The sequence below is a fragment of the Urocitellus parryii genome, chromosome 15, assembly GCF_045843805.1.
Source record: "Urocitellus parryii isolate mUroPar1 chromosome 15, mUroPar1.hap1, whole genome shotgun sequence".
NCBI lineage: Eukaryota > Metazoa > Chordata > Mammalia > Rodentia > Sciuridae > Urocitellus > Urocitellus parryii.
In genome coordinates, this window is record NC_135545.1 from 34,008,703 (window position 1) to 34,033,537 (window position 24,835).

The 24,835-nt window shown below is 54.0% G+C and overlaps 1 protein-coding gene across 1 annotated transcript in view; it reads right to left on the bottom strand.

Moving 5' to 3' along the window:
* The window catches only part of Cngb1 (cyclic nucleotide gated channel subunit beta 1), a 47,499-nt gene that overhangs the window by 16,061 nt on the left and 6,603 nt on the right, over positions 1-24,835 (bottom strand). The window contains exons 3-14 of the mRNA XM_026395728.2: positions 22,989-23,256; positions 19,347-19,503; positions 17,236-17,346; positions 14,810-14,967; positions 13,661-13,816; positions 12,547-12,755; positions 10,418-10,468; positions 9,950-10,036; positions 7,874-7,938; positions 6,674-6,796; positions 352-493; positions 10-169 (exon numbers count right to left, since the gene is read on the bottom strand). Of these exons, the coding sequence (XP_026251513.2) occupies positions 10-169; positions 352-493; positions 6,674-6,796; positions 7,874-7,938; positions 9,950-10,036; positions 10,418-10,468; positions 12,547-12,755; positions 13,661-13,816; positions 14,810-14,967; positions 17,236-17,346; positions 19,347-19,503; positions 22,989-23,256 (1,687 nt within the window). The remainder of the gene's footprint in view (positions 1-9; positions 170-351; positions 494-6,673; positions 6,797-7,873; positions 7,939-9,949; positions 10,037-10,417; positions 10,469-12,546; positions 12,756-13,660; positions 13,817-14,809; positions 14,968-17,235; positions 17,347-19,346; positions 19,504-22,988; positions 23,257-24,835) is intronic.

Below are 24,835 nucleotides of genomic sequence, written 5' to 3' on the forward strand. Positions count from 1 at the left end.
CAGTCTTACCCAGCATGCCTTGCGAGTGCCAGGTGTACTCGTACCAGGTCTTGACCCGGTTCTGCACGGACCTGGGGATCCTGTAGAAGTTCATGTACTTCACGGTGCTGTCCATGCAGCTGCGGTAGTAGGTCTGTCCCGCCGTGGCGGCCCCCACCACGTCTCTCATCTGGGGGAGAGGGCCGGGGAGTCAGGGAGCTGCAGGGTCGCGGGGAGGGGTCGCTTCTCACAGACAAGGGCTCTTCCTCAGGCTCAGTCCCAAGGCAACATGCGCGGAGAGCAAGGCTTCTGGAAGCAGTGGGGGGAGGGGCTGCAGGTGTCGGGGGGACTGCAGGCTGGGGCCCCGGCTACCTGTCCAATCATCACGGAGAAGGCGAAGACCCCCGTGAAATAATTGAGGAGCTGGAAGACAATTTCAAAGAGGGTCTGGGGGTCGGGCAGCCCCCCGATAGTGATGAGGGTCTTCACGGCCCAGTAGTAGCAGCGGACGTAACTGGAGGGAGAAGAGAAAGAGGCCTTTGGTCACCACAGGACCCTCCCTGCTGTCCTTGAGCCGCCAAGTCCAGATATTTCTGAGCGATGTCACCGTGCACACGAGGGAAACTCGCCCCCCACCCAGGCAGGGGACATTCTGGTTTCCAAAGCAGGTTCATGGGTGCTGTCTGGGTTGGCTGTGGCTCTGTCCCTTCCTTGCAGGGACATGTTGTCATGCCCCTGTACAGACACGAGACCGAGGCTGCAAGGTATCTAGGAAAGGCTGTCGGGAGGAAGGACAGCCCGGGGACTGCGCTCCTTCAGCCTCCTTCGATGTCCCTTCAATCTCCACACTCTTGTCCTTTGTCAACCCCTGTCAGGCTGATTTCCAGAAAGTGGGTGCAACAACCAGGTGGGGAGACAGGGGCACCCTCTGGAGCTGCAGGTTTTACATCTGCAGACTCAACCCACCTCAGATGGAAGATAATCAGAAAAAAAAAAAACAAACCGCGAATCGGACACGTACAGACTTCTTTCCTCATTGTTATTCTCCAAACAACACTGCGTACCACTGTAGAGCTTTGTGTGAGGTGTGATCAGTCATCTAGAGACAACTTAAAGCACACAGGGGATGCGCCGGGGGACATGCCAACGCTGCACTATCTTGTAGAGGGCACCTGAGCGTCCTTGGATTCTGGCATCCTCAGGGGTCCTGGGACCAAGCTCCTGCGGGTTCATAGGAACAACTCTGTCTCCATGACAACTTTTTCTGACCCTCCCCTTCCCCTCCCATTTTTCCAGAGTGAACATGAGGCCCCCAAAGGAAAAGGGAGCACCCACTTGGCAGTCCCAGAACAGGGACTAGAACCAGGGTCTGGCTGTCAATCATCCATCATCAGGTAACCCCTGACAGAGGCCCACGACGACGTGTCAGGAAGGGAGGTGTGGGTGACGGGGTCCTACTGTGAGATAAAAGGCACAGAAGATGCCCCGAGCTTGTCTGGTTATCACAAAGCAGCAAGAGATCACACACAGGTCTGTACCCTCAGGCTGAACCCCCCTGGAGTCAGCCACGAAGGGGGCCCGCGGAGCCTGGAGATGGGTTGTCGGGCCAGCTGCCCAGGGCCTCCCTGGGCTCTTCGGACCAGCTCTGCCTGCAGCCCTGCAGCTGCAACATGGGCTCTGGGGCCAGGCCACCTGGGCTCAGAGCCACTTTCCAGCTACAGAACTTGCAGATTTAAAAAATTTCTCTAAGGTTTAGTCCCCTCCTCCATAAAATGGGGGTGGCAAGGGGACAGCCTTCACAGGCCACCATGAGAATGAAATGAGGTGCCAGAAGAGTGCCTGGCGCAGGTGGGTTCTCAGCCAATCAGTGGTTAAGACCTTCATGCGGCCAGTGCCTGCCACGGGTCTGCAGCGGGGGAGGGACAGCCTGGCCTGGTCCTCGGGAGGGTCCCCTCCTGCGGGGACAGCAAGAAACGGGCACTGAGTGCTGGGAGGAGGGCGCAGAGGTTGCTGGGAGTGAGGTGGGGGCTCTGCCTCTGACTAGCTGCCCTGGCCTTTCTGAACCTCATTTTCACCTGTGGCCTGGACGTCTAGGGCAGCACCAGGAAGCTTGCCCTGGTCACGCCCCTGTCATACCGGTTCTGGCCACCAGAGGGCTGTGGAGCACCTTTAGTGACTGAGCAGCCCTCAACCCTGGGGACCAACCAGGCTGGGTGTGCAGGTACCTGGGCCACTAACAGAGAGGACAGTGCCCACAGAGCTCCCGCTTTCTCCCAGTGCTTCCCAGTTAGAGGAATCTTAATTGGCACAGCACATCTAGGGACAGAGTCCTCATGTCTTCCCTGCTAGTGGGTCTGTGGGACCCTCCTTTTGTGCCCAGGCTGGGCAGAACCAGAGCAGGAGAGCCCTGGACAGGGTGAAGGACCAGCACATGCAGGAACTCGGGTGCCCTTCCTGCTTTCCATCCCTTCCCAAGGCTGCCAGCCCCAGAGAGGTGGATTCTTAGCTCAGTGGGGCGTGAGCCCTCTGGGATTGAAGGAAACTCCCCTGGAGTGAAATTAACGTATTCTCAAGATTTAGCTTCAATTTCCAGGAGGGTGGAAGCACTGACCTAAGGTTATGAACCCCTTTACTGGCAGTTTGGCTTCCCCAGAATAATAGCTATAGCTAGGAAGGGGACACTGACCAGTGTCCAGGCCTGGGCTGCATTGGCTTATTATTCCTCTCCAGAATTCTGAAGGTGAGACTACGGTCATTTTGTAGATAAGAAAACTGAGTCTCACGTTGACAAATTTCTACACACATATGACCTGCCCAAATCAAACCAGGAAGATGTAGAAAACCTCAACAGACCAATGTCAAGTCAAATGAAATTGAAACAGCACTTAAAAGTCTTCCAACAAAGAAAAGCCCAAGACCAGATGGATTCTCAGCTGAATTGCACCAGACCTTTAAAGAAGAACTAACACCAGTCTTTCTCAAACTATTCCATGAAATTGAAAGGGAGAAAACACTTCCAAATACATTCTTTAAAGCCTGTATAATCCTGATACCCAAACCAGACAAAGACACATCCAGGAAAGAAAACTATAGATCGATATCCCTGACAAACATAAATGCAAAAATCCTTAATGAAATGTTAGCAAACTGTATTCAAAAACACTTCAAAAAGGTATTATATCACGATCAAGTGAGTTTCACCCCAGGGATGCAAGGTTGATTCAACGTAAATGAATCAATAAATATAGTTCATCAGTAAATGGAATAATGACCCAGGATCAGATGAGCATCTCAATAGTTGCAAAAAAGACCTTTGATAAAATCCAGCACCCGTTCATGTTAAAAACACGGGAGAAACTAGGGCTGGAAGGAACTTACCTCTACATTATAAAGGCTGAATACGACAAACCCCAAACCAACGTCACACTGAAGGGAGAAAAACTGAAAGCATTTCCTCTATGATCAGAAATGAGAGAAGGATGTCCACTCTCTCCACTTCTATTCAATATGGTTCTCGGAACTTTAGCCGGAGCAACCAGGCAAGAGGAGGAAATCAAAGGGATAAAAACAGAAAAAGAAGAAGTCAAATTATCTCTATCTCCTGATGACATGATTCTATGCCTAGAAGACCCCAAAACCTTACCAGAAGACATCTGGAACTGATAGATGCATTTAGCAAAATATCAGGCAAGATCAACATTCATAAATCAGTAGCTTTCCTATACTCCAACAGTGATTTTGCTGAGAAAGAAATCAGGAAAGCCATCCTATTCAGAATAACAACAACAACAACAAAAAAAAGGTTGGCCATTAATCTAATCAAGGAGGTGCAAGATCTACAATGAAAATTATAGAACACTGAAGAAAAAATCGAAGAAGACCTTAGAAAATGGAAAGACCTCCCATGTTCATAATATTGTCAAAACAGCCATGCTACCAAAAGTAATATTCAGATTCCATGCAACCCCCATTAAAATACCAATGATATTTTTCACAGAACTAGAAAAGACAGTCCTAAAATTTATTTGTAAGAACAAGAGGCCCAGAATAGCTTAGGCAATCCTATTTTTTTTTTTTGGTGGGGGGTACCTGGGATTGAACTCAGGGGCACTCAACCACTGAGCCACATCCCCAGCCCTATTTTGTATTTTATTTAGAGACAGGATCTCACTGAGTTGCTGAGGCTGGCTTTGAACTTGCAATCCTCCTGCCTCAGCCTCCCCAGCTGCTGGGATGACAGGTGGGCACCATCATGCCTGGCAGCCAAGGCAATCCTGAGCAAGGAGAGCGATCGATCCTAGAGGCCTCACAATACCTGATCTAAAATCACACTACAGAGCTGTGGTAACAAAAACAGCATAGTACTGGCATCAAAACAGACATGGAGACCAATGGAATAGAAAGAGAGACACAAAGACCAACCCATATGCTCACAGCCACGATATTTGACAAAGGTGTCAAAAATATATGTTGGAGAAAAGACAGCCTTTTTAACAAATGGTGCTGGGAAAACTGAATATCCTGTATGTAGAATGAAATTAGATCCCTGACCCTGTACAAAAGTCAAATCAAAGTGGGCTACAGACTTTGCAAGTGCTAGAGGAAAGCATCGGCTCAATACTCCAATGCACTGGGACGGGCTCCGACTTCCTCAGCAAGACCCCTGAAGCTCAAAGAAATCAGACCAAGAATCAGCAAGCAGGATGCCGTCAAATTAAAAAAAGCTTCCATACAGCAAAGGAAACAATTAAGAGTGTGGAGAGAGAGCTGCAGGAGGGGAGAAGATCTTTGCCAGCTGCTCCTTCAACAGGGAGTTAATATCCAGAACATGTAAAGAACTCAAAAAAATATAACCCGGAAATAAACAAACATGCAAATCACCCAATCAATCAATGGGAAAAAGAACTAAAGAGACATTTCCCAGAAGAGAAAACAAAAATGGTCAACAAATACATGAAAAAAATAAATGTTCAACATCTCTAGCCATCAGGGGAATGCAAATCAAAACTCCACTAAGAGTTCATCTCACTGCAGTCAAAATGGCAATTATCAAGAATACGAATAATAATGCATGCTGGCGAGAATGTGGGGGAAAGGGTACACTCATACAGTGTTGGTGGGATCTCAAACTAGTACCATCACTCTGGAAAGCAGTATGGAGATTCCTCAAAAAACTAGGAATGGAACCACCATACAGCCCAGCTATCCTGATCCCCAGTATTTATCCAAAAGATCTAAAATCAGTATATGACAGCAATGCAGCCACTCCGATGTTTGTTGCAGCCCAATTTACAATAGCCTAAGCATGAAATCAATCCAGATACCCACCAACAGATGAACGGATTAAGAAAATGTGGTAAATACTCACAATGGACTTTTACTCAGCCATAAAGAAGAATAAAATCATGGCATTTGCTGGTAAATGAATGAAAAGGGAGAACATCGTGCCAAGTGAAATAAGCCAGACTCAGAAAATGAAGGGTCAAATGTTTTTTTCTCCTATATGTGGAAGCTTGAGCAAAACGAGGAAAGAAGGTTGGGGATGGGTGGGAGGACAGGATAGTGTGAAGACAGAGGGAAGGTGGGTGGAGCAGGAGACTGAGGGAGGAAAGAGGGATGGGAAACGGGAAGAAATATGGAGCGAATTCAACAAAATCACGTTAAATGCATACGTAGATATGCCACAGGGAGCTTCACCATATGTAGAAAGCACCAACTGAAAATAAATAAATAAAATGGGTGACAGGGAGGCCAGTTGAGCAAGGAGGAGGGGGAGGGAGGAGAGGAGGGAAAGGGGAGCAGAGACTGAAACAGGGTCCATCAAATTCCACGCACAGGAGTTTGTCAAAAGGAACCCAACCTCTACTTATAACTACAACGCTCTAATTTAAAAAAAAAAACAACAACAACTGTGAGTCTCAGAAGGGGCGAACTCTAGAGTTGGAAGCAGGTGCCTGGAGGGGGACCCAGTGTGGAGGGCTGGACTGTGAGCTTTTCGCATCATGAGAGGCCCCGGGGAGCGCTTGCCTGGCATGCACCAGACCCAGGCTTCATCCCCTGCCCCGTGGGGGAGAAAAGAAGGAAGAAAGTGAGGCAGTCCATGTATGGGAACTCTCGACTTCCTCAGGGACCTTTCTATAACCCCGACACCACGCTAAAGAAGTTTATTAGTTTTTATTAATTCAAATAATTAACATTTTTGCACCCTTGGCTACTCCCCTTGCAAGAATTTGAGGTGAGGAAACCATCAGGCCAGAGGACAAAGGTGCCCTGCAGCATCACCTGGCACATACACACCGTCGCCACCCTCCCGTGGTAGAATACGGGAACGGCAAGCCGGTTGCCCCTGTCCGCAAGCTCCTCGGTGGCTGGTGACCCCCGGGAAGCTGTGTTGGGAAGTGTTTTGTGGCCTCGTTCCCAGTGGGCCATGGGGGGTGAGGGTAGATGGACGGTGTGCTGGCCTGCCTTCCTGGACTTTGGGAAGCTGAAAGGACCCTTCCTGCGGGTCTCGTTCCCACCTGTACCTGTGCCCACCTACAGCAGGTACAGCAGGTGCGCAGGAAAGTGGCTCAGGAAGACACGGGACATGGCCCCCGAACCTCGTCTTGGGAGAGCCATTCCTTAGCAAAGCAGCGGAGCCTGTATGCTCTGAATGACAAAGACGGAGAATGTCACCCGGAGGAGGCCGGCTCACCTGTTCCCCACGCCATCGTACACCCAGTGGGTGGAGCCGATTCCCTGATAGGCCGACGCCCAGTAGTAGAGGCAGGAGTTGAGGTGCAGGCTGTAGAGCAGGTAGGCTGTGGTCCTGATGACCCTGCCGGGCGGGACACCACCCAGGGTGAGAGAGAGCAGGACCCCAGGTGACAGCGTGCTGGAGGCCTCTCGCCACCCCAGGGGAGCAAGGGGGCTCACCCTCTCCTCCCGGGAAGCCCACTTCACAACTTCCCCCATTGGGACGTGGGGCCCGGCCGTGGGTGGACGCCCTGCCGTGGGTGGACGCCCTGCCAGTGGGACAGCTGGGGGGCCACACTGGCCCCATGGGGCACTCTTCCGAGGCGGTGGCAGTTAGGAATGGTGGCCCTTGACGGGAACCTTGTCGAGACTCAGGCTAGGACTGGTCCAGGCGGGAAGAGCTACCTGCTGATGAGTTCTGGGGGAGCAGAGGGGACAAAGGAGTCACGTGGCTGTGGGGAGGGCCTGGAGGGGACAGGTGACTGCAGAGAGGTGACCATGAGGCTGAGAGGTCTCAAGAGGAGGGAGGAGCCTTGTTTCCCAGCGTGGCTGGTGACCTCGTGCCCCCCCTCCCCGTGCTGCTGAGCGGCTGCGTCCACCTGTGTGGACCCTCGTCCCAAGTCACAATGGGAGGAAATAGGACATTCCTGACCTAAACATAAACATCCCTTCAGAGAGGAGGAGGCTGGGCCAGGAAGAGGCCAGGAAGAGGCCCGCTTCCTGTGTGCTGAGGCCGGGAGGTCAGGGTGGGACAGGGCAGGCGAGTGGTGAGAATGCTCTGTCCTGTGTGTGTGTGTGTGTGTGTGTGTGGAGTGTGCGTGTGTGTGTGTGTGTGTGTGTGGTGTGTGCGTGTGTGCGGTATGTGTGTGTGTGTGTGCATGTGTGTGTGGGTGAGTGGTGTAGTGTGTGTGTGTGGGGAGTGCATGTGTGTGTGGCGTGTGTTTGTGGTGTGTGTACACGTGTGTGTGCGCACATGCGTGTGTGTGATGTGTGCATGTGGGGGTGTGTGGTGTGTGTGGTTTGTGGTGTGTGCACTGTGTGCAGGCATGTGTGTGGGGTGTGTATGTATGGTGGGGGGGTGTGGTGTGTGTGGCATGCGTGTGTGTTGTGTGTCCACACGTGTGCATGTGTGTGTGCGAGTGCGCGCACGCGGCCCCACCTGTACACGTAGGCCTTGCTGAGGATGGCTTCCAGGCGGTTGTTGAACTCGAAGAAGGCCATGTACTGGGGGCAAGGAGCGGGCGTCAGGGGCAGCCACGCTGCAGGGGCCACGCTGCCCTCAGCTGCCCGCTGCTAGCGGCCCCAGGACTGAGCCCTTCCTCCCGGGGAAGGGGCTGGACAGTGAGCGTCCCAAACCAGAGGGCCTCGCCCTGGGCCTGGTGGGGCCAGAAACCCCACTAGGAATCATGGCAGCCCTGGCCCCTGGCCGTGGGAATCACACGGGGTCCTGGGGTCACAGTGGCGTGGAGTGAATTAACGGGGACTCCCAGACCTTCTGACCCCACCGTGAAACTTTCAGGGGTCCACGCATCCCAGGTTAGGGACTCTTTTAAATGTTGACTTTTAAAGGAAATAATCTTATTTTTTAAAAAATCATTCCTAACACTTCTTCCTTAGTTCCTTCAAAGGCTTATTTATAGTAATAAAAGTATAACAATAACTACTTTTTTTTGAAGGGGGTTCCTGTGGATTGAGCCCAGGGGCACTCCACCACTGAGTGACATCCCTAGCCCTTTTTATTTTTTGAGACAGGGTCTCATGAAGGTGCCAGGCTGGCCTCAAATTCCAATCCTCCTGTCTCAGCCTCCACATCATTGGGATTACAGATGTGCACCACTACTCCTTTATGGAGCTCCTGTTATATGATCAGTACCTTATATAACTCCCTCCCTCCCTCCCTCCCTCCCTCCTTCCTTCCTTCCTTGGTGCTAGGGACGAGCCCGGCGCCTGACACACGCTAGGCCAGCACTCTAACACGAAGCCACACCCCCAGCCTTATAATTCTCCTTTGACAGAAAGTTGTCACTCAGTGAAGTCCAATAATGTGACCAAAGCCCATGCTGGGGAGTGAGAGTCAAAATTTCTTTTTCTGCTTGTTTTTTTTTTTTTTAGTTGTAGATGGACACAATACCTTTATTTTACTTATTTATCTTTTCATGTGGTGCTGAGGATCCAACCCAGGGCCTCACGCGAGCTGGGCAAGTGCTCTACCACTGAGCCCCAGCCCCAGCCCCAGCCCCAGCCCCAGCCCTGAGCCAACATTTGAATTCAGACCCAACCTTCCTCATGCCGATGACTAGCTCTAAAGCAACCTCTGAGCCCCCGGGAGGTGGTACGAGTCAGACAAGAATGGTGCCAAGTACAGTTTCCCTCTTCCCCTGGGCAGCCAGGAAGCTCAGAGGCAGCTCCTGGGTGCGGTTTCACCCGGGCTCTTGCATTCCTCCTAGTGTTCTCTGCCCTTTTTCTCTGGGTCATTGATGTTATCGCATTTCCCTTTTGTGTCAATCCCCCCTAAAAAAGGCACCAGGCATCACGTAGGGAGAGAGAGGAATTTAAGTGGTTGGCTGGAACAATTCATTTGGGGATCCCAGGAGCCCTGAGTGGCTGTCTACCCTAGCCCCATTAAAGGACAGTTGCCAGGTCTCCAGTATCAGGAAGACCCTCCCTGGGACCCTGCCTCTCCCCAGTGAGTGGCAGGATGAACAACTGGACTGACATTGAGCACCAACCAATGACCAAACGGGTGGTGGGCGGGGCCTCACACCCATCCCGGCACTTCCTCTCCTGTGACCTTGGGCACATCACCCAGCAGCTCCAAGTGCCAGTCTCCTTGTCTTTTGGGTAGAGCCCATCATAAAGTGGAACCCCACTCTGGACCATCTCTTTAACGGTCAGAGGGGACAGACTGCCTATTCCAGCCCCGGCTCTGCTCTGTGCTGTGTGCCCTTGGGCAGGTTCCTTAGGCTCTCTGAGGCTGTCAGCACAGCACCCACATCCAGGGTTGAGGAACCAGGGCCTGGTAAGCCCCTGGATCAATACCTAGCAGCAGTGCCAGCTGGTCACTTTCCATTAAGACATGGGAGGAGTAGGTGCCTGTCCCCTGGGCCACCTTCAAGGACACCTCCCCCTTCCCAGGCTCTTGGGGGAAACTTAGGGGGACATTAAGGTGGCAGTGTCTAGTGCAGAGCACAGAGGCGCTAATTAGGCACTGGGGAAGGGCGGCTGCGGGTCTTACCTTTAAGCAGCGGGGCAGGCGGAGGAGGGGGTTCATGCCCAACTTCAAATAGAGCAAATCCAAGGGCAGGAGGCACAGCAGGTCCATCTGCAATCCCAACGGCCCCCACGGTGCACGGTGAAGGGGGGGGCAGGGGAGCGAGGGGAAAGGGCGGGGCCTTTACCGTGGAAAGGTGAGGTCAGAACCCCAGGAGGGCCTCAGATGGGGGTAGGAGATATCCCCCCAACCGTCCCTGGGCTTCGGCCTCAGTGGAAGCACCAGGCGGCTCCCTTACCATGACCATGGCCCCGTGGCTACTGGGAACCCGTGGTAGGGGCTGGCCCCTTGCCAGGTGGCCTCTGAGCGCCACCCAGCCTGAGTGGCCTGGAGGACACTCCATGGGAGATAGTGGCAGCCACATCCTATGTGTCCCCAGAGCACTGGGCCTGGCGAGGCCCCGCGGGCTCACGGCTGGCAACCTGCACGCACCTTAAATCGGCGGGACTTCAGGTAGTTGTTTCGCATCTCCTTTTTGTCCACCTGAAAGAAAATGGACAATGACATGAAGTGGGTGAGAGCTCAGGCCCTGACCTGCAGAGGCAAAGGGGGTTCCTCCAGAGCCCCTCCTCCCAGAGCAGCCGCCTGAAATAGGCAGTCAGGGAGCTTTCCCTCTGCAAAACTTCAACGTGTTCACCTGCAGGGGAGCAGGGGAGCAGGTGGGAGTTGTTTCTCTGCTGTTCTGGGTGGAACCCAGGGCCCACGGCATGCCGGGAAGGCGCTCCCACTCCACCGCACCCTGTCCCTCCCTCCTTGGGGAATTTTAGGAAGTGACTTGAGTGGGGAGATAGGGGCCTCTGGGATTGCTTTGGGGGTGGGTACTGGGATTGCACCAGGGTTGCTTTGCCCCTGAGCTAATCCCCACTCCTTTTTCCTTTTTTTTTTTTTTGGTGCTGGGGACTGAACCCAGGGATGTTCTACCACTGAGCTGCTTCCCGGGCCCTTTACTATTTTTTTGCACGTTCTTTATTGGTGCATCATACTTGTGCGTAGTGGTGAGGTTGCTGTCACACAGTCATACATGCTCACAACGTAACGATCTCATTTGGCCAATACCACTCCCCAGCCCGTCCCCCTCCCTCTCCGCACCCCCCCCCATTCCTTTTCTGTATTCTACTGAGTTCCTGCTGATTTTCATGAGATACCCCCACCCTTCTTCTCCTTTTCCCTCTCTAGCTTCCACATTTGAGAGAAGACATGCGACCTTTGACCTTCTGAGTTTGGCTGATTTCGCTCCACGTGATGGGCTCTAGTTCCATGCATTTTCCTGCAACTGCCATAATTTCAATTTTCTTTATAGCTGAATAAAACTCCCTGTGTATAGACACCACATTTTCTTTATCCACTCATCTGTTGATGGGCACCTAGGCTGGTTCCATTTCGGCTGCGGTGAACCGTGTGCTGTAACACGGGCAGGAATGTGTCCCTCTAGTAAGATGACTTTAATTCTTTGGGATAAAAACCAAAAAGTGGTATAGCCGGGTCATATGGTGGTTCTATTCCTAGACTTTTGGGGAACCTCCCTACTGACTTCCATAGCTGTACTGATTTACAGTCCCACCAACAGTCTAACAGTGTTCCTTTTTCTCCACATCATCTCCATATCCTATTCTTGATGGCTGCCATTCTGACCCGTGTGAGACGAAATCTCAGTATAGTTTTGGCTTGAATTTTCCTAACTGCTAATGGGGTTGAACATTTTGCTCATACACTTGTTGGACATGTGTATTTCTTCTTTTGACAAGTATCTGTTTAATTCATTTGCCCAGATGCTCAGCTAAATTGCTGAGGGGCCTCAAACTTAGGACCCTCCTGCCTCAGCCCTCTGAGTTTCTGGGTTTACAGATGTGCACCACCGAGTCCAGCTCTTTTTTTATTTTTTAGGTTGAGACAGGGTCTTGCTAAGTTGCCGAGGCTGTCCCTGAACTTGCAATCCTCCTGCCTCAGCCTCCTGAGATGCTGGGCTTACAGGAGTGCACCACCAAGCCAGCTGTCACTTGCTTTTGGAAAGTCACAATCAGGGCCTTGGTTTCCTCAAGCAGGAGCTGGCCTAGACCAGGGTCTCAAAGTGGTCCAAGTGGCAGAGCATCAGCAAGCTCTCTGCAGGAACCCCAGGAACACCCCCACCCCATGCTGGTTTCCAGCAGTTATCAAGCTGAGTGCCCTGCATCCTCTCAATCAATCTGCACAGCAATGCCACCAGGTGGGAACTATTACCAACCCCAATTAACAGATGAGGAAACTGAGGCTCAGGCCATTCAGCTAGGATTTGAACAGTGTGCCTGACCTAAAGGCCATTCCCTGGGCTACTGCTGCATCCTTAATTCCAGTGGGTGGTCCCGGAGCTACTTCGCCGATGAACAATATTGGATGTGTGTCCTCTGAACCTACCCAAGTGTGCAAAGTAAGCAACTGTGTTGTTGAACACACACAGGCAGCTGCACCTGAGCTTATCTTATTCACTTATTTCGTCGTCTACCGCAGCCTCAGGGGTCAGTCCCCTGAAGGCTCTGACTGGAGGACTCAGCCCCCATCCCCCTCTCCCCCGGCCTGTGACTCACGATGATGTCACCCCCTCGGACGAACTGCAGGCGGATCTGGAACACGACGATGTCCAGGAGGTAGATGAGGTCGCACAGGTAGTCCATCAGCAGCCAGAGGTGGACGTTGCCCGGCGTCTGGTAGGGGAAGGCCCAGCGCACGGGAATCAGCCAGCAGTTCCAGTTCCAGGCCAGCACCACGAAGAACAGCCACAGGATGTACATCAGGTCTGCGGGGAGGGAGGATGGGCAGCTAGACCCAGCTGGACCCGGGACCCCCCTCCGTGGGGCCAGGTGGGCTTCCAGCTTTCCGGGGGCCTGCACCTGGTGCTCCTGTCACTGTACACGGGTAAAACTTTCTGTGCTTTAAGGACAGATCACCCCAAGGCCCTAATGAAGGGACACTGAGGAGGGGTTACAGGGACATTATTAGACAGTAGACACCTAACTAGAAAAGCATTTGGCTTTCATTCTTTTTGAAAAATTTTCTAACTGGTAATTCCTGCCTTAGTAAGTCATGCACGGAGGTTGGACGGATGGAGGGACAGACAGGGGTGTTGATGGATGGATGGACAGTGTAGGTCTCCTAGTCATCTTAGAAGCCCAGGGGACACCAGGATTGGAGTCTTGCCCCCTGAAAGATTTCCTTTGTGACCTTGAGAAAGTCACTCTCTGGCACTTGTCCTGCTCGTCTCAAAGTCACAGGAGAATGTCAGATAAGAGGGGCAGGGAAGGCCTTTGTAAACTGCAAAGTGCTGTGCACATAGGCAACGGCATCGCTCCTGAGGACTATAGAATGCGCTTAAAGGGATGAGAGAGGAGTTCCTCTTCAATGTGGAAGAACCTTCCCCGTCTCGGTGCAGCCCGGGCACAAAGCCTTGGCCGAAAGCCAGGAGTCTGGGTCTGTGCTAACTCACTGTGTCTTGAGGCTGGATGGTTTCTCTGTGCCTGGGTTTCTCCATCTCTAAAATGGGTGTGACCTTGCGTTCCTATTCCAGCGACTTTTGTTGTTGTTTAAGAACCAGGTGAGGAAGTGTGGAATCGTTTGGAAAATGGGTCACAAACCTGGGACGACGTGGCCTCCCACCTGCCTCTCACCTCACCCGCCCTCTCCCACTGCACGGTGGCGACTCACTGGTCAGCGGGTCGATGCTCTGGGGGAACTGGTACTTCTTCCAGGGGCGCCGTTTGAACTTGCAGCAGAGCATGTCACAATAGTGCTCCTCCTCCTCCTGCTCCGCTTCCGGGGGCTTCGAGGCTGGGGCGGGCTCTGGGGCTTTCTTGGCTGGGGCTGAGGGATGACATGGGTGACCACCTGTCCAGCCCTGAGAAGGGTCCCCACCGCAGACCCTGGAACCAGAACTGAGGGGTCCACCCCACAGCCTGCTGCAAGCTCTGTGTGTGGAATCCAGGGGGCTCCCCAGAAGCGCCCCTGGGCTCCCTCTGCAGCAGCAGCCAGGCTGCCCCCTGAGACTCTTATCAGCTACAGCACGGAACTGCTTCTCAGGAGCTGTCCCAGTGAGGTCCTCCTGGGCACGGTGACCATTTCAGCTCAGCCTTGCGCGCCTGTGTTTGGACCCCGGCTGCCCTCTGAGGGGCGGGGGGTCGTACCCAGGGCCCTCACTGTCGGGTCGGAGTGCGAAAGGGCCCAGAGAAATCAGGAGACGTTGCTCAGGCTTCTCAGAGCGGGACTCCTGGCCCCTCTGTCCCTGCCAGGGACACTGACTGGGACCTGGCCTCCTGCCTGGCAGCCACCTGCTGCTCTGGGCGACGAGGACCTGTTGCTCACAGGCTCAATGTGGCCGAGTTTCTAGCTTTAGGACTGTGAAGTCAGGTCCATGGTGGGCACCGGAGTTCCAAAGCCCTTCTCTGGAAAGATCTAGAAAACCTTCCTGACAAGAAAGCATGGTTCTTATTTCCCCCTCAATCCTTGAAAGAAAGGAAAATGTTTAGGTGGTCCCATAAGAACTTTCGAGGCTCCAATGAATCTGAACAATAAGACCATCTGGGACACTCTCTGACTGTGGCCCGAGACACAGCCCCACGCAGGCCCCCACCTGCCAGCGGGAAGGGGGCAGAGGGTCCGTTGTTGCTCATAACCTTGAACTTTGTCCCCTCCCAGACAGAGAACCCGTCTTCACAGGGCCCCGAGTCCACAGCACAGGGATCTGGGCTTCTCCTGGGCACTCCAGACTCACCCTGGGCCACCCTCACCTTGGTTGGCAGGGACTTTGGGGACCCCATCCTTCTCTGGCCAGGTGGACCACCTGCAGCCCCCACTCACAGGGCTTGGGGCTCTCCTCGTCGGAGGTGACATCCGGGTCAATGAGCTTCTCCTTCACCTTCTCCGTCCGCTCCTTGAAGAGCTTCACCAGCTCCTGCAGCCGGTCGTTGATGATGGCGCTGTTCTGGCTGGCGGTGGAGGCCGCACGGTCCTGGCCACTGTGGGAACGGAACACAGGCTGAGCAGGAAAGGACCCCGGTGTCCAGTCAGAGCTGGTCACCGTCTGGGGCTCACCTTCCGTCAGAGCCAGGAGGAGGCACATCCTGCCCCTCTTCTCCAACACTAGAAATTCGACCCTGTCCACTTTCTCCCAGGTGGAAAGGCAGCAGGGATCATGTGCAGGTGCGCTGGCCCCAGGGACACTGACACCCACCAGGGTCAGAGAATGGACCCTGTTGCCTCTGATCCAGGCGCAGGTCCTAAAATAAACTTTCATTCCCTTTGTAATTTGGGAAGAAACTCTTGGAACTCAGCCCAGAGTTCAGCAGAATCGGGGATTTAGACCCAGCTCAAGGTTCCCAGGAGATTTGTGCCTGTGGTAGAACAGAGAGGGGAGCAGGGGCTATGTTAGGGGACATAGGACATCAGTGGAAAAGGCACTGGAGACATGTGTTAGCCCCCTTTAACGTAGAGGACTTAGAGTTCATGCACTGACAGTGAAAGAGAGTGGCAGAGAGGGAGGATGAAGGCTGCCCACTTTCCAACAGCGTGGGGCATCTGCCCGGCGTGAGCCGGCACAGGTCACGTGAGCGGGCTCCCCTGAGTGTCCACACTGTGATCAGCTTGCTGAGCGGACTGTACCAGCAGGGTTTGCAGATGTGATATGACTATATGGGTCAAGGTACAGAAACTCAAGTCAACTGCTTCTCTTGGGCTGAACCAAGGAATGGGCCTGATGAGAGGTGGCATGCAAGGACAGCAGACACGGAAGCTGCTTCCTGGCATCTGCTCTCCCCTGTGGTGAGTAGTGGCTGGAATAGAGCCACCCAGCCTGGGACTTCACTTCGAGGTATGTGTGGGAAGCTGTCACCATTGGAACATGAGTAGATATGTGACATGCGACTCCAGAGCTCCTTGCTAAAGAAAGGCCAACAGTTGTCCCTTTCTGATGAGGACCAGTGGGATCTTGGAAGCCACATGGAAAAAGTGGCAGAGCCACTGTAACCTGGGTACCTAAATGATTCTGTGGAGCAGAGCCTTCCACTGACCAGAAACATGCAACTTGTGCCATATCTAACTATGACATATGAGATATCTTCTTGTCCCTTCAGTCACTGAACTTTTAGGGTATATTTGTTATAGCGACTTAGCCTAACTAATACATGGGTATCTATGTTGACCTCCTTATGAGATTTCAAAGATAATTTTTGCATGTTTGTGCAGTGCTGGGAATTGAACCCAGGCCTTTTTGCATGCTAGCCACATGCTCTACCACTGAGCTGCATCCCCAGCCCCTATTTTTATTTTGAAAGACAGGGTCTTGCTAAGTCACTGAGGCTGGTCTCAAACTTGCAGTCTCCTGCCCCAGCCTCCCAAGTAGCCACCGTGCCCAGCTAAGGGTAATTTTTATTATCATACCTGACTTATGCCATATTATCTGAGGCTCGGTCCTCATCCTAACCTACCCTACTGTATTAAATGTGTGCTAAAAAGGGCAACTGGTCTAGGGATGAGGTTAAGGGTTTTTCCTGCTTCTTCATCTTTGATGAATTTCCTGTTACTCTGTTAAGCACAAACTGCATAAAATTATAAATATAAAAACAAAAAAAGGCAAGAAGGAGGAAGGCAAGCCTGGCATCTCCTGTCTCAAGAGGCTCATGGCTGGAGAGCATGGCAGGGACTGGGGCCAAATGCCCATGGCTGGGGTACCCAACATGCACCAGGTCCCTCAGATTCTTCAGAAACACCCCCCATTGACCCAGCCTTGGGATAATTAGATGCCAGAGACCCCAGCCCAAGGCCGTCACTGCCTGTTTTGCATACAAGGGGCAGCAGGATGGCCAGGGAGCGGGTGCAGCCTCCCCAGGGCTGTGGTCTGAGGCTCTGATCCAGTAGAACTGGATAGGCCCGGGGTCTGTAATTTTTGACAAGCTTCCCAAGATGGGACCCAGTGGAGATCCCGTGTCCCCCTGTTCCTGCCGACCCTTTTGGGGTCAGTCACCACCCCCTTGTCTCTGAGCACTGCTGGCTGTTCCCAGAGCTGGACCCAGAGTTGCAGTCTATCCTGCGGAGTTGGCAGAACTCCTGGGCCAGCCAGGAGCAGCCAGCGCAGGAGACCAGCCGACGGACTGCTCGGAAGCCCCTGGGAGAAATACAGTCCCCCGGAGCCGCCGTCCTCTAAAAACACGCACACCCCTCCACCTCCTCATCGGCCCACCCCACCCGGCCCCCCAGCATCATGAGACCCGAGGGGTGGCCCCACTCACTCGGCTTCCTGTGGGGTGGTGGGGTCTGACCAGGCCACCACTGGGGACTCGGCTGGTGACAGCGCCTTGAGTTCTTCGGCCTCATCATCATCGTGAGAGGGCAGTTTCTTCCTGAAAGGATGCAGATACACAAGGTGCCTTTAGGAGGGCAGAGAAATGACTTTGATCCTGAGGACCACCCGGAGCCAGTTCCTAGGTAGAGGATGGGGCGGGGTGCTTCTGCCAAAGGGTCCTCATTTCGCTGGAGGGAGGCACAAAAGAAAAGAGAGGGACACTGCCCGCCTCGGACCTCCGTCTTCCCACCTGCTCACTCGATGGGTATCAGGCAAACTTGAATTTGCACCCAGCCCTGCCTCGGGCCAGGGCGTGACCTTGGCAAATGACTTAAACTCTGAGCTCTTTCCATTTTCCCTTTCTGTAAAATAGGGCTAAATCTCCCCGACTTCATGGGGTCCTTGACACTCAACCAGGTCTCAGCTGGGACGTCCTTCCCCTCCTGTCTCCAGTTCGAAGTCTCCCCTTCTCTGTGCCCACCCTTTCAAGGTGTGACCTTGGGCAAATCCCATCCCCTCCTGGACTCTAGGTTCCCTATCTGAATAAATGAAGACTAAATTATCCAGGGGTCCCCTGTCATTCAGAAAATTAAACTCTGCCATAGAATGCTGCATTGGGGGCCTTTTTGCATCTTGGCTGATGGCGTCGAAGCCTGAAAACCACCTGGATCTCAGGGATGAGAAGGTTCCTGCCCAGCCTGCCCCTGGCCTGGGGTCCCCAGGTTGGAGCCTGGGTGATCTGACGGGGTAGGAGAGGTGCCTTTGATACTATTTGACGTTGGCATTTTAGGGGTGAATTCCCTGGATTTTCCCACCCTTTTTCTCCACAGCGAGAATGATTTGGTTGGCTGGGTTACCCCAAAACCTGGGAAGAGAAGAAGAGCGATGAAGAGAGAGAAATTTCTTAACATCAGCAAGGAAGCCATCCCCGGAATTAGAGAAAAAGTCCTGCTCAGCATAAAGTAGAATAAGTTGAAGACGAAGCATAAAGATCATTCTGGAGGACCTGCCCAGGCCAGTGTCCACCACTAGGAACGGCGTTTTATGGGTTAACGACTTAGGTGCTGGTGGAGAAGAAGGGTCGTTTCTTAAGGACTTGTATTATCCTATGAAACACAGAAGACCGTGTCAGCACATGGAGACGGTGACAGTGTGTGAAACCCAGCGTCTAGGGACACGGATCAGAGCATCAGCACAGCAAGCCTGTGTTCTCCATCAAGACGAGTGTCCGAACCATGATGAGCACTCAGCCCTTGACCCCGAGTGTGCTGGGCCTAAAATGGGTACAGCGTGGCCACCCGTGCAGCCGGGCCCACCCCACCGTGAAGGTGTGAGCAGCCTGCTGAACTCCGCTGTAGCAGCAACTTACCGAACACAGACTATGGCACTCAAATGGTGCCTTGCACTCCTGCTTCCACAATAGCCAACAGGTGGAAATGAGCTAAATGTCCACCGTGGTGAACAGTGCTGAGGATGGAACCCGACGCTCTCCGGCTGAGCCACCGCCCCAGCCCTCGCGTGCTACAGTAGAGTCACCACAAGACACGGCTCCAGGCCCAGAGCACAGAACAGCCGCAGAAGAACAAATCCTGCCAACTCCACTGACTCCTGAAGGCCTGGAGCTCACAGACAGGAGGCTGACGCTTCCCAGCTGGGCTGGGGGAGGAGCGAGCACGTGTCGTTCAATGTATAGTTCCAGTTGTGTGAGATGGAAAATTCTAGAGAGCCGCTGTATCGCAATGTGCGTACAGTAAACGGTATCACACATTTAAACTTTTGTTGAAGAGGGGGAGAAAAGGACTGGTAGTTTATGATCATTTGTAAGTCCAACTGAACCACATCCTTTCAAAAATAAAAAGGAAGTGTCAATGAGTCTGTGACATTCATCACATGTGACATTCATCACATAGGACTGCCCTCCTCTCCTGCCTGAGGGCATCTGGGGCAGGACCTCCGGGGAGAGCCCCTATAAAAAGCCCTGAGCCAGGCATCAGGAGAACCAGGAGAGGGTGTCATGGTCCCAGCACTGAGGCCCCCAAGAGAAGCATAAAAGGTCACCTGTGGGCCCCGGGGGCCGAGCCGGGGACTGTGAGGGTGTCGGATTTGGCGGGCGAAGGTGGCAGCTGCTGGGGCGGTGTCTCCTCCACGATGAGGGGGCGGCTGTCAGCCTCGGTGTCTTCCACCTGCACCTCCGGGTGCTCCTTCGTGGCAGGCACTTGGGGAAAGGGAGAGAGGAAGGGAGTCAGGGAGAGAAGCCGGGGTGGCGGGGGGCCTGGCCACGTGCCTGAAGGAAGCAGCGGAGCCGAGTCTGGAGGGAGCCTGGCAGCCTCACCTGCCCCATGCAGGGGTGCGGGACGCCATGCCTGAGATGCACTGAGGGCCACAGCCAGCCAGCCACCAACCAGGAGCCGCGAAAGAAGCCACATGCCATAGAAACCCTCCAAGCCCTGACTGGCTCCCCTGAGCCCAGAGGGAGCATTCACGGGGGAGGGGGTGACAGTGCTTGGACAGGACCCTCAGGGGAAGTCCCAGGCCTGGCCTAGCACTGCTGGTCAGCCGCTTCCCTTCTCTGAGCCTCAGTTTCTCTCTCAAGGTAGGGTGACAATGCCACTCAGGCCTATGGGAAAACCCAGGGGACACAGACCATTTTTCTAGTGTGTGCCACCCCCGATCTGGGCACCTGCTCTGGCATTTCCCGTTTTCATACAAGCCAGGAGCCACCAGAACCCAATCTCCAGACCACTGAGAAGTGTGTCACCAGGTCATCCCTGAGGACACCAGGTGTGCTCCTGCCTCTGGCTCCATCCCCCACCTCAGGGACTGTGGGGACAGATCTGCCCAAGCCCAAGCTCAGGGGATGCCGGGGTCTGAGCAGTGCCCCTGCTCCTTCGCCCCCCCGCCAACACCTGGGGGACCCTCGGGAGCAGCTAGGCCAGGCCTGGGCCCCAGCAAGGTAGGGGAGGGGAGCTATTGAAATAACTGGATCTAAGATTTGGGGAGGTGGGTTTGGGAGCCAGGGCATCACCCCCGAGCGTCACCCGGCCCTGGGTGTGATAATGGCCATCGTGGGGAAGGCTGCCACTTTGTGGAGTTGTTTATACTTAGTCTCGTGGAGGGGACCTAAGGAGGCATCAAGATCTCTTGGCATTTTTTAAAGAACGAGTCCTAATCTCTCGGAGGAAGAGGATGAAGGTGAATGGAGACGTTGCCTAAAATGTAAAGGAGACACTTCACCAACCAACAGGAGATTCCCCAGCCTCTGGGCGGGAGGAGGACAGGAGGTGGAGGCCCTCACCCAACTGCTCGGTGGCCTGGAAGGGTGAGCTGGGGGGGAGGAGAGGGGACAGGGGACCGCCAATCACGAAACCTCTGGAACATGCTCATGGACTTGGGAGGGCAGCAGCAACCCACCAAATTCAGCATCCACATCGAGGGGGCCCCACAGAGCTGCAGGGGCTGATGCCCACCCTGCCTTGTCCTGGGTGGGACCCTGCATCCTTGATGCCCCTGGGGGGGTGGGGAGAAAACTCCCACGACTGAGGTTGCCTTTCCTACCAGCTCAGGAGAGCAGGAGCTCAAAATAGCAATGCATGGGTTTATATCACGTCCATGTATAGACTCAGAATTATTAGAAATATAGGGCTGGGGCTGGGGCTCAGTGGTAGAGCACTTGCCTAGCGTGTGTGGGGCCCTGGGTTCGATCCTCAGCACCACATCATAAAAAAAATAAACCAATCAAATAAAGGTATTGTGCCCATCTACAAATAAAAAAATTTTTTTAAAGAAATATAAAGAAAAAATATTACATTACTAAATTGGTTAGAGAATAACATTTACTGTTAAGTACTTCCTATATGCCGGCCAATATTTCTTTTGCCAAATTCTAAGTATTTTATATATATCAACTTTTTTTCATTGTTGCTTTGAGATGGGGTTGACTATGTTGGCCAGGCTGACCTTGAACTCCTGGGCTCCATCGATCCTCCTGCCTCAGCCTCCTGAGCAGCTGGGACTCCAGGCACACGGGCTGCCACACCCAGCTCTGTGGACTCTCCAGCCCGTTCCTCTGTGCTGTGAGGTAGTTGTTATCCTGGTCCCCACTTTGTGCATAAGAAACCAAGGCACAAAGAGCAGGATTCGAACCCAGCTCGGGAGGCACCAGTGGCCTCAATGAAACCGTGCGTCTTGCTCTATCTTCTCATTTCCTTATCTGTCACATCTAAAGTCAACACGTGTCGTACCTTTGCCAGATCCACCTGCTGTCACTGGGGACATTTCCCAGTGGGGATTCCCAGGGACCCAGGAGGACAGAGGATGATTTCCAATGTACAGATCAGGCAAAGGAGAACACAGAATGGGAACATGACTCCAGATCCATTCCCTCTAGATCCTGAATCCACAGAGGGGAAGTCAGGTTAGCGCTTCGGTGGCCTTCACTAGCGCCCCTCTGACACATCCGAGGCCCCTTTCAGCCAAGGACACAGCACGGCCCCCAGCCGGCCACCACCCCACCCGTAGCTCTCAGCACTGATTTGTTTTCTGGGTGTTTGGGGTTATTTCTCTTCATGGCAAGCTGTGCTGGTTTTCCATTTGAATAGTAACACCAAGTTTCAGTAAAATGAATTAAATTGAGAAGAGAATCCAGTTAAAGAAAATAAGACGCATATCAAAGGAGAGTTGGCCCAGAATAGGACAACAGGTACGGGGTGATCCAGGGGAGAGGGAGTCGGGGGAGCCCTGGAGTGGGAGAGTTAGGGTCTGCCCACCAGGGCACGGACCCATGGTGGGGACGATCAGCGTGCCACCTCACCCCAACTCTGAGCCCATGGAGAGCCAGGAAGGGGAGAGAGGAGTCAGTGTCCCCGTGAAGGGCTCAGTGAGACCCACCACCTGGCCTGGTCTCAGAGGCAGCTTTGCACGGTGTCAACCCAAAATAGCCAACGTCAAGAGGAGAGTCGGCAGGTCTGGCTTCAGCTAAGGCAGAAAGCGGCAGGGATCAGCCCAGAGGTGCCAGTATGTCCCTGAGAACTTTCATCAGCCAGTGAGCAGCCGTAGCCTAAAAGCCACTATGAGGACCTTGTGACAATTAAAGGGATCCAGACAGGCCTCCCTCTGCGCTGGCCCCTCAGGATGGCCTCCTCCTGGCCGGCCGGCCTGCACCTGGCAGCTCCTTCTTTCCTGAAGTGGAATTTGCTGAGCAGATATTAATAGTCCTCAGAAAGCCCAGCCAGCAAACTCTCACCATCAGTAGATTGTATCTGCAGAGGGCCTGACTTCGCTCTCTTATTACTTTTCTTTTTTTAATGCCCTTACCCCCCAAACGACTAGCTCCTTGGCCCAAGCTTCGTGGCCCAGAGATCCGAGAAAGTGCATTGTTTAGACTAGAGTGCAAATGACTACCTCTCTATTTTTTAAAAACCCGATTGTCTGCAGAAAGCCACGTGTAACCCAAAGAAATAATTGCTAAATGCAGAATGTAGGCATGGGGAGAAGGAGAGGAAACCCTTTCACGTTGCCACCACAAAGCAGGGGGAAGGCCTGGTTCCGCAGAGGAAGAGAAAGTGGCTTTCCCTGAGCACAAGGCGTGGTCCCACACCCTGGCCACAGCACCCTGCAGGTAGAGAGCCCAAGCCATGCACCCGAGGCACCTGGCTGCACCCGCCGCAGGCTGAAGCGCACTGGGTGGTGAGCTCGCGCTACCTAAGCGACGAATGGAGCTCCTGGTCTCCTTGGCGAAGCTGGAATTGGACAGGGCCGTTCTCCGGGTGACGAGGACAGGGATGCGGGTGATGGGCGGGCGGTAGCTAGGCACATTGGGGAGGTGCTCTGCCAGGTTTGGGGGTGCAAGCCTGGGGGCCTCCTGGCCAGGCGGCTGGTCCTGGACCAGGCGATTCAGCTCCATGTCCTGGCCTGGCTTGGCCATGGCGCTGGAGTCCGAAGGTCGCGGGCAGAGGTGTGACCCTGGGGACTGCAATCGGGAGCAGAACAGAGAGGCGGTCAGTGGGGCTCCTCTCTCAGCACCAACACGGAGCAGCATGGTGCCCATCTGCATTCGCAGCAGTTCTGTCCCCGGTCTGAAGCACCCCTCACTCTTATCCCTGAAGTTCAACATCGAAAGGGTCATCCAGGCATGTGGCCGGTCCACCCAGCAGCCCCAGGGCCTCCTGACTTTTCACGGTCTCCACTGACCACCTGCAGCAGCATGACCCATCTCTGACCAAGGAAAGTCAGAATCCCGCAAAGCAGGACTCACAGGCTCGGGCGCTAAGAACTAGAGTCCTGGATGGAAAATATCCTCAGCCCAGAATCGCCCAGGCCAAAGAAACCCTGGAGGTGGATCAGTGTCACTTCCAACCAGGGGCAGTCCCCTTTCCTGGGGCCCAAACCGAGCTGCATAGCTGCACAGTGGAATCAGCCGGGGCCGTCGGTGTGTCTGATACCCAGGCCCGTCATCCCCAGGACCTGACTTCATGGTCAAGGTGAGGCCTGGCACTGGGAGTTTTAAACTCCCCAGGATTCAAATGTGCAGTCAAGTCTGAGAACCAGGGCTCAAGGCCATTCCCCTTTCAAACGCTAACACACAGAGCCATTGCCAGAGGACCTTGTTACACGGTCAATTTCTGACTTGGCTGGTCTGGGCGGCTCCTGGGGCTCTGCATTCCTCAGCAGCTCCCAGGTGACACACAGCTGCTGGCCCTGCGTGCAAACTTTTGAGTATAAATGGACAAGAGGCCGTGCCTCAGCGCTTCTCGAGCGTGGCTCCAGCACGTGGAGCAGGGGCAGAACCAGCCCTGCTGTGCCAGTTGGTCCTGGACTCATTGGAGGCCCAGCATGGGGCCTGGACTTAGTGGGTCTCCCACAGATGAACATGAAAGTTCACAGAGAACGCTTTGTAAAGGCCAGCTGAGGGGCAAGCTGGGGACGCCCAGGTCAGGACCCCGGCCCAGTATCATCTCCATCATCAATCGTCCTCTCCACTTCTGACTCTTCCCTTGACACCAGCAGCGATGCCGGGCACCTTCGATCCATCGCGTCCCCTGTTCTGCCCAACAGCCTTGGAGGTGGGAACTATGATTGCTCCTTTTTTCTGGATTTAGGAGCCAGGACTCTGAGAGGTCGCAGAACTGACTTTGGATCACGCAGCCAGGAAGGGGGAGAGGCGTGAGGGGCAGGTTTGGGCCTTGACCTTGGGGCAGCCTCAATGGTATCATCTGTCCAGTGGTCTGTCTGCATCGCCGGGCGGCTGCAGTGCAGGTGGCTGGAGGAGCGGGAGGCGTGTGGGCCGAGGCTCCACGTCTGTCTGTCTGTCTGTCTGTCTGTCTGTCTGGGTAAGATGGCCTGGCTGCTGCTCGGCGCCCTGGACTCTCAACCCACCATTCTTGAAGCTCTCAGGAGTGGGGGTGGGTGTAAAATACAAGCAAAGCGCAGGTGCCGGCCCCGCCCTGCGAGCTCAGCAGTCGGGACGAGCCCTGAGACCCAGAGTCTGGGAGCACCATTTGCAGGCTCCGTCCGGCCCCACGGTCCCTCACTTACATTATGTGGTGTCT